Genomic DNA, 14306 nt, shown 5'->3' with positions numbered 1-14306 from the left:
CTTACTACACCCCATATGCAAGGGATAACTCTCCTACAACACCTATCTCAGTATAAGTGACTTCTGAGGTCACTGCACTTTGGTGGTGGAAGGTGACACCTTTCTGTGATCTTCACTGACCAATGATAAGTTTCAGCCAGCTGATCATCATACAGTGATCACTGTCTAATTCAGTGACATAGATCACAGGTTTAAATTACAGTAATTCCAGATAGAAGGGCTGATAAATATTAATTTGACCTACAATGCATGAAACAAAACTTCTCAGCCATCCAGTCTGTTGCCTTAGTTGTTGCAAAGATGGCATACAAGTAACACAGTGCCTTAAAGTGCAGGAAGCTTTGTCTTATACACTATTAATTGCTTACATTAAGGGGTAAAGGAATATGTGAGATAAGTAATTCTGGACACATTTAAACACCTTGCAAATCAGTGCTAGATTTTATGCATACTGATCTGAATTCAAAACGAGTTTAAATTTCTTTTGTTCTTTTTGTTGACACGCTGTGCATAAATATACTGAGTAAAGTCTTCCTAAAAACATAGTATGATTTAAATATTATTTATAATGCTGATAGTATATATATATATATATATATATATATATATATATATATATATATATATATATATATTTGCATCCACATTAAAACCAATGAGTTAAAATGTTTTATAAATTTGATTTTAGGAGAAAATGGTATCCCTGGTCCTAAAGGGCAGCGAGGTTGTCCTGGAGTATGTAAAGAAGGTCCACAAGGCTCTACTGGTGACCAAGGCCGAGACGGGCTTCCAGGCCCACAAGGTAAATATTCATTAGTCACGTGGACATATATTTACACACACACACGTATACACACACAATGACACACGATAGCCTGTAAAGAAAATATTATTCACTACCACACAGTGTTACTCTATGTCTCTTGAATCAGTTGGTATTTAACAGTTCGTCTTAACCTAAAGAAATTATTTAACAAATAGTTCAACCAAGTGTTTGTTAAACCCAACAACATATTCTTCAGATGCCTGAACATATGCTGTGTTTACATTGAGATGGGGAGTTTATAAACAGCAAAAGCAAAATACCCCTGAAAAAGCAATGGAGGGTAGTTTAGTGTCACAAGTACAAAGCTGGAATCACAGAAGCAAGTTTATATTTTTGCCCCTTTTGGTGAAGAAAGTAAACCATGCCACCTCCATAAATACCTCTGTTAAGGCCTTCTGCAGAGTACTTTAGGAATACAATGGCTCCATCATAGTTTTGGTTTAATGGTAGCATGCAGAAACTTTGCAAATGGGGTCAACTGTATTTATTTGTAAGGCTATTTGTAATGCTAGTAACAACTGGGTAGGGTCATTAAGACCTACCCCAGAAGATACGCCCAGCAATGGTGTCTGTGAGCAGGTAACTGTTGGATAGATCACCCACGTAACCCTACTGATCTCAGTTCATGTAGGCTACATGGTGCAACTGTGTGGCTTCATTACCTGCAGTGTTCATTGTAGGTTTCAGTTGCAGTGTCAAATTGGTGATAAGAATGAGAAGATGGATTTAACCAGCCTACTCAAAAGCAATGGAAATTTGCTTTAAGGGTGTGACACCAGGGAAATACTGCCAGTCCAGCTATCTAAAATTTGCAAATAATTGTATGTCACTTGAAAATATTAATATGATTTGTATAGAGATGTGACACTGCCAGCCCAATTGTGTGGACTTTTGTAAATAATCATATATCATTTGTGAATAGTGATATGATTCATATGCTTGTCTTACAAATGTAAGAGAACTATATGTTATGTACTGAGCTTCAAGAATGTAACCACAGTGTACCCTACTGGGAAAGAACAGAAATGAATTTAAGCTATATGCCTGTGCAAATGTATGTTTTAATGGTAGAAGCTGGAACACGCAGAGTTAACTTACAAAACTTTAAGAAAATAAGTTGAAATTAAGTGCTTTACAATGTGCTATAAAAAGTTAGTTTCAGTACAGCAAACAGACACAATGTCTACAGCTAGGGGTTTTCCTATTGTCTTGAAACAGAAATAATTACAAGGTTTCAAACGTAAAGTGTGTTATATTGCTCTGTTACTTCCTAGCAGCTGCACATCTGAGAGATTAGTAGTTTTGACACAGAGATGTTGGTTTCTTTTAGCCTGGGAACTGAAGGCAGGTGACAAAGAGTGATGACATCCCAGCTAACCCAACAGTAATGTGTATTATTAATTTAAGAACTATCTCAGAGAGTGAGTCTGTGCATGTTGTATTTGTGTTTGGACCTGGAAACATCCGCTCATCAACACTTGCCTTGCTAATAGTAAGTAACCAGGGTACAGTAATCTTTCTTAGATATAGATAGGAATAAAGATTAGTTTAGATGTTTTATATATTTATTTGAGACTGTCCTGCAATGTTGTTTTAAAATATTTCCTGTGATTTTGAATTCTGTAGTCACTGTGTTGAGTTATTGGGTATTGTCTTGTTCTTTTATTATTTATTATTAAATATATTTAAACATTTTAAATTGTGGCTGGTTTGTTTAGAGAGATTTTAGCTCTTAGAGTATTTGTATATGTATCTGGGGACACTGTGTAGGCCACTCCTAAATAGCTTTGGCCCTGAGCACACTTACTATTTGGATAATAGTAACATCACACAGTAGGATTGGTCACCCTTTGGGAAGGGCATTCTAGTAGCTGATAAAGAGCTGGTTGTGGCAGTGATAACTACCTTTTAGTCTGGGCAGAATGGGGCATAGCTAATAAACCTGTGCCAGCCTTCCCCAGGAGTATCTATGTCTTTGTATATAAGTCAAATATCAAAATGTGCGTGTGTGTGTCAGCTGCTTGGGCAGAGGCACGAAGCACTGGTTGGACATAGAGGGTGCTGGAGGTTTTGGCTTGACCACTTGGTTGAGATCTTAACCCTATAGCTGTGCTAGTGGGAGTCTTATTGGGGATCTAGAGAAAGAGGGAGAAACCAGCCCCAGACTGACTGTGATCTCTGTGTGCTCTTAAGGGAAATTGTACTTTACTGTGTGTGTCCTTGTCATCCTCCCAATGTGTACATCCCTCACTGGTGCTAGTGGTGAGAATTAAGGCTCCTTGATTACTGGGCTAGTGCAGGGGCATCACAGAGGACATGGAAATTCAGCTCACTGGTAAGAAAGGACTGAACTTATTCAAGAGATAGAAAGTACAGGTTATGTACTATCATAATCAACTTGATGATGAAAGTGGACTCTGGTGCCAGTCTAGAAAGTGCAGCTTATATACTGTCACACTCACCTTTATGAAGAAAATATGTGTTGGTTTTAACCTTCTTGACTGGATTATTCTCTTTTTGAGATACCCCACAGGACAGGAGTGGTCAGGTTAGGTTTATTTGCAAGAACCTGATTGAGGGCTGCGTAGTTAAAATGTATCCCATTGAATGAGAATGTAGCCTTCATAGCTCTGTGGAGAAGAAAACTTGGTCAGCTGGTCTTCTGCAACACATAGAGCCTTCTTGGAGTACTGTGGTTTGCCATAAGCAAGATGGATGTATGGTCTTGTTGTTCCTGTTCTCACTGCACTTAATTGTTGTTAATACTAGTCATGGTTTTAGTTTTCAAAGCTGCAACTGTATGTGTGTGTGTGTGTGTGTGTGTGTGTGTGTGTGTGTGTGTGTGTGTGTGTGTGTGTGTGTGTGTGTGTGTGTAGAGGAGAAAGATGGAGTCTGTATTACTCAAACACTTTAAAAATTCATCTGCTAAACAAAAAAAAATGGTGATGATGTTTGAAAAGCTGTCTCTGCATTCACAGCACATGGAGGTGTTTCACAATATGGCTGTTAACAATCCAGAGGGCCTAAAGACATTCCACTCTGTAATTTCCAGTTTATAAGAATCAACTGAACAATGTAAGCTGAAATTACCTAAACTCATAAAAAGAAGAAAAGAGATGGAAAAACAAATGCAGTCCCTAGATGACAAAATAGATGCTTTAGAAAACCAGTCTAGTCACTCAAATATTCCAATTATAGACTTGTCTGGAACAGTTTCTCAGCAATCTTTTAAAGATACTTTATCAGTCATTAAAAAAATAATACAGATACAAAAATATCTTTTTACATTGAAATAACCAGAATGCATAGATTGGGTAAGTGCAAGTCTGATACTAGATCACCAAGATGTGTGGTAGCTGCTGTCTTTGTTTTCCACTAAGAAATGGATAGTGCAGGATAAATTACGGGAAGAAAGAGCAGTTTATTTTAACAAAAATGTTTCTGAAAGATTACTTGCCTCTTTTATATAAAAAAGAAAGGAAGCAGAGTTTCTAAATAGACAATTGCCAGCTAGAGTATTTCCGGACACTACAGTATATCTTTCAAAACTGCTGCTGAGAACACAGGACACAGTAATCAGATGTACAAATTTACAAAGACCTGGTGGTTCTTAAAACAACAGTAAGAGAAACCCACTGTTGAACACTGGGGAAACTGGAACATATAATCTTATATAAGAAGATGGAATTGGAGATAAGCAAAGGAAAGAGAAATGAGAAATTAAAAGAAACTAATCTGAGTGCAAAAAAAGCAAGGTCAGCTACTGCAGAGGTGATGCAGGGTTCAAATCTGGAGGATGGCAAGACTTCAAATGCATGGCAGAGAGCTTAAACCAAGGTCTCCCAATTTGAAGACTAGTGCACATCAGTCTCAGAACCAAGAAAACTGTGAAGACATAGTGAACTGAAAGCAGATATGGTGGCAGAAAAGATAACCAGCAAAAATTAGACAGTAAGGAAAGCGAAGAAGAGATGGAGAGAAGAAAAGCAAATAGACTCCCAGGATGAATATTTTTGGTTGGACAAGATATTTTAGAAACTAGACAATCTTTCCATTCTCCAGGATCCTTGATGACTAGCACTCTAGAAAAAGAAAAAGCCAAATATTAAACACCATGTAAACACTAAAGTAATAGTAGAAAATGGGTAGCAATGGGTGCTGCTATGGCCCCCAGCTATGCAAATGTATTTATGCATGGGTGGGAGAAAATAAATATTTTTGAGAGTGTTTATGTGAGACATATGGATAGTTTTTTTTACACATTTTATAGATGATGTGTTCCTCATTTGGAGATGAACTGTGTTACAAGTTTCTGTGTTGCCCATACCTTACTTGGATAGAAGGAAGTTTCTCTGTTCACCTGTGAGAGAGGGGAGCTGTGAGCAGCCTATCTGTCCCTGGAGGAGTGGTTTCAGTCCAGAAACTAATAGTTTATTGGCCATTTTGGGCTAATTTCTCTCTCTCTTTCACTTTCCTGCTATAAAAAATGCATTTGCACAGTTTTTGCACTTGTATTCTGCTCAACAAGTGCCTTCCAGGTGTTCTGCAGAGTCTACAGCAGCAGATAGACAAAAGAGAGACTTTGGAGTGATTAAGTATACCTTTTCTGCTTTTCTTGCTGTCTTAACTAATTCCACTTAAAACGCCAGTTTTTTAGCGAATCTGTGATTTTAAAAGTTTGTTATTGCTACATATTGTACTTATTTGCTGCCTACGCTTGAATTAAGTCATTTTTCTGTTTAAATAATCTGTTTAACTGTTGTAGGCTACACACTAAAGTGTGATAGCCTTTTCTGTGCATTTAAAGTCTTGTTTTGATTGTATCTTCTCTATTTTCTGAAAAAAAAAAAAAAAAATATATATATATATATATATATATATATATATATATATATATATATATATATACTTGTTTCCTGCCTTTCTGAACTAGTATAGTCCAGTTTTCAGGTTATTGCTGAATCCAGGGCTGTGTTACAAGTTTCTGTGTTGCCCATATCTTACTTGACTAGAAGGAAGTTTCTCTGTTCACCTGTGAGAGAGGGGAGCTTTGAGCAGCTTATCTGTCCCTGGAGGAGTGGTTTCAGCCCAGTAGTTAGTTTATTGGCCATTTTGGGCCAGTTTTGATTGTATCTGCTCTATTTTCTGAAATATATATATATATATATATATATATATATATATATACTTTTTCCTGCCTTTCTGAGCTAGTATAGTCCAATTTTTAGGTTATTGTTGAATCCAGGGCTGTGTTACAAGTTTCTGTGTTGCCCATACCTTACTTGGATAGAAGGAAGTTTCTCTGTTCACCTGTGAGAGAGGGGAGCTTTGAGCAGCCTATCTGTCCCTGGGGGAGTGGTTTAATCCCAGAAGTTAGTAGTTTATCGGCCATTTTGGGCTAATTTCTATCTCTTTCACTTCCCTGCTATAAAAACCGCATTTGCCCAAATTTGCGCACCAGGCAGTGCCGGTTAGCTAGAGTTAAACTATTCTCCGCTCCACGAAGTCTAATCTTCAATTTTTCCCTTGGAACTAGACAAACCTTCAACTTTAGCACTCAAACCATTCATTTTACAGTCAAGCACTTGCTTAAAACTCATAGCAAGCACTAATTAACCCTAGCTCTAGACCTCGCTGTACTGTCCAGAAGGACAAGGCTCTCTATTTGTCCCCACCAGCCAATCAGAAAAACAGCTTATTCTACCTATTCAGGCAAGTCCAAAGGGCAGTTTCCAGTGTACTCTCCAGTCCAACTGGTGAATCTGGGCATTTTGAGGCAATGTTACAACTGCCTCATGTACGCAGACAACCCTCTCCTCCTACCACCAAACACTAATATATGCAAGAGATGCAATTATACAGCCAAACTACAGGCAAAGCTCTCTCAACCCAAGACTGGAACTGACAGTCAAGAGGAGAAGGATAATACTTGCAACACACCACCAGTCCCACATAGACCTACTAAACCAACACCGGCAAATAAATATGAATACATGAAAACATACTCGGAGGCTCTAAATAAAAATCTGCAAAAGCAACAGAGACCTCCAAAGCAGACATCCAAGCAACCTGCACACCTTATCACCAACCATGAAACACATACTTTACATAATCAGTGTGCCATGCAATCACAGCCCTTAAGGCAAAATAACATAATCAACACGTTAGTAATAGGCGACTCTATAGTCAAGCACACTGATTTCCCACTAACTAGGCTGGACAAGGAGAAGGTTACAGTTAGCTGCCTGTTGGGTACCAGGATCTGCCACATAACACAAGCACTCAGGTCACTCCAGAACAAGTACAAATATGACTCTGTCATTCTCCATGTTGGTGTGAATGACCTCAGACGTACCTCCCTGGACTACATGAAAAGAGACATGGAAGAGCTCTCTGATTATGTAGTCCAGGCTGGTATGACCCTGACCCTGAATAGCATCCGGCCCTTACCAAGAATGATGCCACAGTACAAAGAAAAAATGATCAATTTCAACAATTGGCTAAGTTTTTGGTGTCATTAAAAAGGGGATCCAGTATCTGTCTGCCTGGGATGACATGCTCGACAACACACGTTGCTTTGCAAGAGATGGCTTGCACCTGTCACCCTTAGGCTTTTGAATAATGGCCAAGGCTCTTGCTGCCCCCATAGTGCCTTTTTAGGCAAGGCTCAAAAGACAAACCCACCACCATAAATAGCACAAGTAACCAAAAACTGAGGGTAATGCTACTTAACGCCAGAAGTCTAATCCTCAAAATGCATGCACTCAAGGCAGTCCTCAGTATGGAGAACATCGACATCTGTGCTGTAACAGAAACCTGGTTTAAGGCTCCTGAGAGCACCCCAGCACTACTAGGCTATAACTCATACCATACCTTTCAGCCACCGAACCAGGACCAAAACACAAAAGGTAGGGGTGTATCCATATTCATCAAGGATACCTACACCTCCAGGTTAGTGGCGCAGCACAATGCATCAGAGATCATCCATGTGCAACTAACAATGGGCAAAACTGCATTCCAAATTGTAGCTTGCTACAGATCACCCACCATGACTCAGAACCCCCATTCTGCATTTCTGGAGACACTGGAAAATATGAAGGTGCTACCAAACACCCTAATACTGGGTGATTTCAATTACCCAAACATAAACTGGGAGAACTACTCAAGTACTAACTCCCTTGTCCAAAGCTTCCTAGAATTTATAAACTCAAATGCCTTGGATCAACTGGTCAACACCCCCACCAGAGGGAACAACGTATTGGACCTGGTCATCAGCAACATGGAAGACCAGTGTTCCTCACCGGAGGTCAACCCCTCGCTGGTTAGATCAGACCATAGACTAATCACTCTGGATATCCACATTCCGCCCCCACACCCAATCAAGGTAACAACCCTGAAAAACTTTTCAAAAGCAAATTTCACTTTAATTAAGACCGAGGTGGAAAGGTTCACAGCCCCCATGCTAAAGGACAATGCTGTCCAAGCTGCTGAAACCTTTACAAAGGCACTCTATGAGCATCTGCAGGAATGCATGGATCGTGTTATCCCAAGTAAAACCAAGACTCACTCCTCCAAGAAAAGGAAACCAGTCTGGTGGACCCCTGCCATAAACAAGTTATACAACAGAAGGAAGAAACTAGTACAAAATAAGAGTAAAATCCCAAGAAGGAAAGACATCCCTGATCAGTATCAGCAAGAAACTATGATCCCTCATTAAATCATCCAAGGCTAGTTTGGAAACAAAATTGCCAATGACTCCAAATACAGCCACAAAGCATTCTTTAGCTATGTCAAGAACCTACGTGGAAACTCTCAGATCTGCTCTGAGTTAGTGCAGAATGGCACAAAATACACTGAACTGACTGATATTGCCAACATTGTGGCAGACAGGTTTAGTGCAAACTTCACCCCCTAAAGGGCCCATAACCATACCAAAAGAATATAGGTTCCCATCAATCACCATCACACAGGTTAAAACAGCCCTATCCAAAGCCAAAAACACAGCTTCAGTGGGACTGGATGATGTCCCAGGCTGTGTCTTACAAGATCTCAAAAATGAACTAACCCCTCACCTAAATACACTGTTCAAACTCAGCCTCTCTACAGGCTACATACCCACAGAGTGGCACACAGCAACAGTTATCCCACTCCACAAAGGTGGAGCCACAATGGACCCCGGGAACTATCACCCTATAAGCCTGACTAGCCTGGTCTGCAAGGCTATGGAGCGCATCATCATGGAACTCATTAACAGAGACATTGGGAACCTCCAAACCTTGGACACTACCCAGTTTGGCTTTATTAAGGGCAGATCATGCCTCCTAAACCTGGTGGACTTCTTTGAGACAGTTACCAAGGCATTAGATGAGGGAAAGGAGGTCCACACAGCCTACCTAGACCTCTCAAAGGCTTTTAACACCATTCCCCATTCTAGTATTATAGGCAAGCTCACCAGCTTGAACATAAACCCCTACATCACGAGATGCGTTGCCAACTGGCTCATGGATAGAACCCACATGGTGAGAGTTGCAGGCTCTACATCCGTCTCTAAACCGGTTACAAATGGCTTCCCCCTGGGCTCAGTCCAAGGACCACTCCTGTTCGGTATATACTTCTCAGAGGTACAGGCAAGCATAGGGGACTATGTCTGACCAAGTTTGCAGACGACTGCAAACTAGGGGCCATAATTGATTCTCTGGCTGATACAGACACCCTCCAGAAGGGTCTCACTGAGATGGATACCTGGTGTCAAAATCATGGCCTCAAGCTAAATGCCAAAAAGTGCATAGTCATCCCCTTTGGAAAAAATAAAGTTCCCGTGAACTACCACATAAGTGGTAGTCCCCTAAATACAGAAAATGTAATAAGAGATCTGGGGACCCAAGTAGATAGTAATCTCTCCTTTGATAATCATATTGCCAAGGTGGTTAGAAAATCCTTCTATGTGGCCCACCTAATCACAAGAGGGTTCACATCTAGAACAAAAGAGTTTATTGTGCCTCTCTACTCATCACTCATTAGACCCATCATAGAATACAATGCCCCATTTGGGATGTACCTTACAAGACACCAGTAACAGCTGGAAAGACCACAAAAGTACCTCACCAAGAGGATTACTGGCCTCAAATAGATGCCCTATGCAGCCCAACTCAAGAAACTCCAGCTGTACTCGGTTAAATACTGCTTACTCAGAGATGATCTCTGCCTGACATGCAAGGCCATGTCCAACCCAGAATTGATGGACATGCTCCTCCTAAAAAAAAAACAATTCCCAGAGAGCCACACGCTCTAGAGATATAAACCTCACCACAACGATAAACAGGGCATGCTGGAGGGATAGATTCCTCTCCCAGAGACTCCCCATGCTTTGGAACAGGATTCCAATATACATCAGGCAGAGCCCGTCACTAACACTCTTCAAGAGAAACCTTGACGGGTGGATGGGAAACAGAAAATTTACCCTGGGGATCACTGCAGTGGCTCTGCTGGACAGTGGTGCAGGGAACTAATGGCTCTGCTGGACAGAGGCACAGGGAACTAATCTAAGGGGGTGGTAAAAGCCAACACATTCTGGCTAGGCTTATAAATGCCCTTGGGCAGATAGCCTAGTAGTTACCTATGAACCTATGAACCTATAAGGTACGGACCTGTTACAAGAATTTTTAAATTATGTTAATAATATAAGTTCCTCTTTAAAGTTTACCTCAAACTATAGCCATACTAGTATCAATTAACTCGATGTAACTGTCTTTAAGGAAAGAGATAGATTAACAACTAAACTACACAAGAAGGATGTGCAGAACAATTCTTATCTACACTATGGCAGTACACACCCTAAAAAAACTAAAAGTCAATATTGTAAAAGGACAGCCAATGAGGGTTAATAAAGTAATTGCCAAGGACAAATATGTTGAGAGAAAATGATAGTTTGTATAAAACATTTATCAGTATAGGCTATCCTGATAACATAGTAGCAGAACAGTTTACAGAGATATGTAACAAAAGCAAAGAAGGCACTAAGGAAATTGTTTGTACTAGACAAATAGATTCCAAAACTTCCATGGATTTTAACTATTAAAAACATTATTTCAACCAACTGGAAAATGTTGAAAAGCCACCCGGAAATTTAAAAAAGTAGTGGGGGAGCATCCTGTTTTTGTACAAAAAAGGTGTCGCTCGTCTGGTCATGATAAAACAGACAGTTTTGGGTACAGTTCAAGTAGATTTATTATATACAAACACATCAGGACTGAGGCTTAGTACCTTAAACTTAAATAAACCTATAAACAGACTGACTACTACACTCATACATGTTAACACTCTGGCTGTTCTCTCAAAATGGCACTACTGCCTGCACATGCTCTCTATTTATATGCAAGTGCCCTCACTTTGAAATGCTTCTTAAAGCTACAACACGCGCTCTGTTCTACATCCTCCCTCTTTGAGAAATAGGTCATTCACTGAAAATGACAACATTCATTGACATGCAATTGCACAGAAATGATCCTTTGACATGCAATTATAGAGAACTAATTATTTTACATACAATCATACAGAACTAACTACAAATAAAACAATCATGTCCAGATTGCTGTGTATTTTGCACTAGGTCTAGAAATATGACCTGATTGTGTGACATAAAAATTAGAACTGGGTTTAGCAACAGGGACTGTATTTAATAATGTTCAACTTCAGGGACATCTGGAAGATCATTAGGAATGGGAATAGTTACTTAGACATGTCCTTCAACAGGAACATCGTCTGGGTTGCTCTGAGATATAGAGTCTGTATCACAGGTACGATCCTGTGATATCAATTCAGACACCGGAAAAAGATGCCTACAATTTCTTCTGTATTCTATACCCTCAGATTCCACTAAGTAAGATCTCGGCTCACCACATATACCTCTCACTTGACCTATTAGATCAAAACCTTTCACTGTTTGCATCCTCACTATCTCCCCTTCTTTCAGTGGACAAAACAATCTGCTCATTTTATCATAGCTGGACTTCTAAAAGGAACACATTCTTAATATTTGAGTGTTGATTGCTCTGGTGTTTTTAGCATTAGGTACCAATAAATTGAACCTGATAGGCAAGGTTGTTCTAGTTTGCCTAGACAGAAGTCTCTGAGCAGGCAAGCCAAGTAAATTGTCACAAGGTATATTTCTGAGATCAAGCAAATTCAAGAAAACATCAGTATTTTCATGCTTTGACCTCTCTAGTAATTGCTTTGCACTTTGTATTGCATGCTCAGCCAGGCCATTTGACTGTGGATATTCTGGACTGCTAGTAATATGGATAAAGTCCCACTCTTTTTCAAATTTCTGTAATAAATGACTGGTAAACTGGGTACCGTTGTCATTAATAACTTTGCGTGTACTACCATGGACTGAAAAGTGATGTTTCAACTTAGTAATAACAGTACTGGGCGTTAGGTTAGGTAGCAGATCAGTCTCAAACCAGTTTGAATAAGAGCCTACCAACACTGAGTAATTTTGATTGCTGTACTCAAATATGTCAGTGGCTACTGTTGACCAAAGTAGTTCAGGAGTCTGACGTAGCTGAAGTAGCTCTTTTTGCAAACACAGTTTAGTACTATTACATACTGAACAAGATGAAAGCACTTTATCAATGTCTTTTGACAGAGAAGGCCAAAATACTAGTCCTCTTACCCTTCTTTTGGTAGCTTCAGAACCCGGGTGAACATGATGCAAAATCTGGATGTACTCATGTTGTAAGGAAGTAGGAATGACAGCTTGAGGACCTTTGAAATTGATACCATCTTCCATCAACATCTCATCTCTGTAAGAAAAATATGGCTGCACTTCTGTTGGTGCACAAGATTGCTTTGACACCCATCCAACATTGATGAAGTGGTTAAGCGTTTGCAAAACTGTATCAGTCTTTGTATGATCTTGTAGCTCATTAAGTCTTGTGGTAGAAAAAGTATGCACCTCCATGACATAGAAGTCAAAATTCTCTGCATCAAGCTTTTCTGTGGTATTTTTGGGAGATCTTGATAAGGTATCAGCCAGATAAAGACGTTTGCCTTTTGTATAGACCATTTTGAAGCTGTACCTTTGTAATCTGAGCATCATTCTTTATAGTCTTGTTGGAGCTGTAGGCATAGGCTTCTTTAAAATAGTGACTAGAGGTTGATGATCAGTCTCAATCTGGATAGCTCAGCCATAAATATAATCATGGAACTTCGAACATGTGAACACAATTGCCAAAAGTTCCTTCTCAATTTGAGCCTACTACATCTCAGTTTGGGTAAGAGTTCTAGACACATACATAGGGTACATGTCTGCCCTCTTGAAGAATAACTGCACCAAAACTGAACTTTGAAGTATCACATAAAAGAGTTACTGGTTTGTGAAAGTCATAGTATATCAACGTAAGGGGACTGGCATTTTTCTGTTTCAGGTCACTAAATGCTGTCTGGTGTTGTTCCAACCATGACCAGGCAAAATTGTTGCTCTCAAGGGCAGTGATAATTCACTGAAGTGTGATATAAACTTGCTCAAATAGTTAACCATGCCAAAAAATGCTGTAAAGCTTAGATATTGTCTGGAGCTGGCATCTCAAGAATAGCTGTTTGGAGGGATCTGGTTGTAGGCCTGAACTGGTACATAAATGACCTACATAAGTAACTTCAGGTAGCCTGAATTTACATTTCAGAGACTTGAGCTTTAGACTCACTTCCTGTGCTCTTTCCAGAACTTTCCTGAGGCTTCTGTCATGGTGTGCTTATTGCCTCCAACTAGTAAATCATCTACTATTATAGCACACGGATAACCTGAAAAAATTGGTACATTGCACTCTGAAAGATTTCACTGGAAGAATTTATTCCAAAAGGCATTCTGAGAAATCTGTATCTACCAAATGGGGTACTGAATGTTGTCAGTAGTGAAGATTTGCGATCAAGCATTACTTGCCAAAATGAACTCTTTGCATCTAAGATAGAAAACACAGTGGCATTTGGCATGAGGTTAGCAACCTCCTTGACTGTACACCTAGGACGGTGGGGCCTGTTTAATGTTTTGTTTAAGTCTCTTGGGAAAATACATATTCTGATCTCATCTGAGCTCTTCTTATAAGCAACTACCATGGAAGATAATCAATTAGTTGCCTCTATGACTGGAGAAATCACACTTTGTTGCACCATTTTATCTAACCGAACCTTGACTTTGTCCTGCATAGCTATCAGAACTTTTCTCACTGGTCTGACTACTGGACTGACCTCTGGGTCCAACTTCATGGAATACACAACTGGAAGTTTGCATAGCTTGTCTTTGAAAATATCAGCATACTCTGAGAAAATAGCATCGGTGAAACTGGAACAAGGACATGTGCTTACATGATGGAAATCTTTGTAAAAGAAAGCAGTTTCATTCTTAAACTGTCTCTGAGACCTAATAATGACTGCACAGGTATTCTGACTACATAAAATTGCAATCTGTAAATGTTCCCAGCTG

The 14306-nt window shown here is 39.6% G+C and overlaps 1 protein-coding gene across 2 annotated transcripts in view; it reads left to right on the top strand.

The window, feature by feature from the left end:
• Positions 1 to 14306, top strand: part of LOC122800784 (collagen alpha-3(IV) chain-like) — a 1680215-nt gene that overhangs the window by 984468 nt on the left and 681441 nt on the right. For both annotated transcript variants that reach the window (XM_044070045.1, XM_044070046.1), the window contains exon 31: positions 689 to 802. In XM_044070045.1, the coding sequence (XP_043925980.1) occupies positions 689 to 802 (114 nt within the window). The remainder of the gene's footprint in view (positions 1 to 688; positions 803 to 14306) is intronic.

Source organism: Protopterus annectens, chromosome 4.part1, assembly GCF_019279795.1.
Source record: "Protopterus annectens isolate FY-2018-M chromosome 4.part1, PAN1.0, whole genome shotgun sequence".
Taxonomy (NCBI): domain Eukaryota; kingdom Metazoa; phylum Chordata; order Ceratodontiformes; family Protopteridae; genus Protopterus; species Protopterus annectens.
The sequence above is the reverse complement of the archived record's forward strand: the minus strand, read 5'-3'. Positions and strand labels throughout refer to the sequence as shown.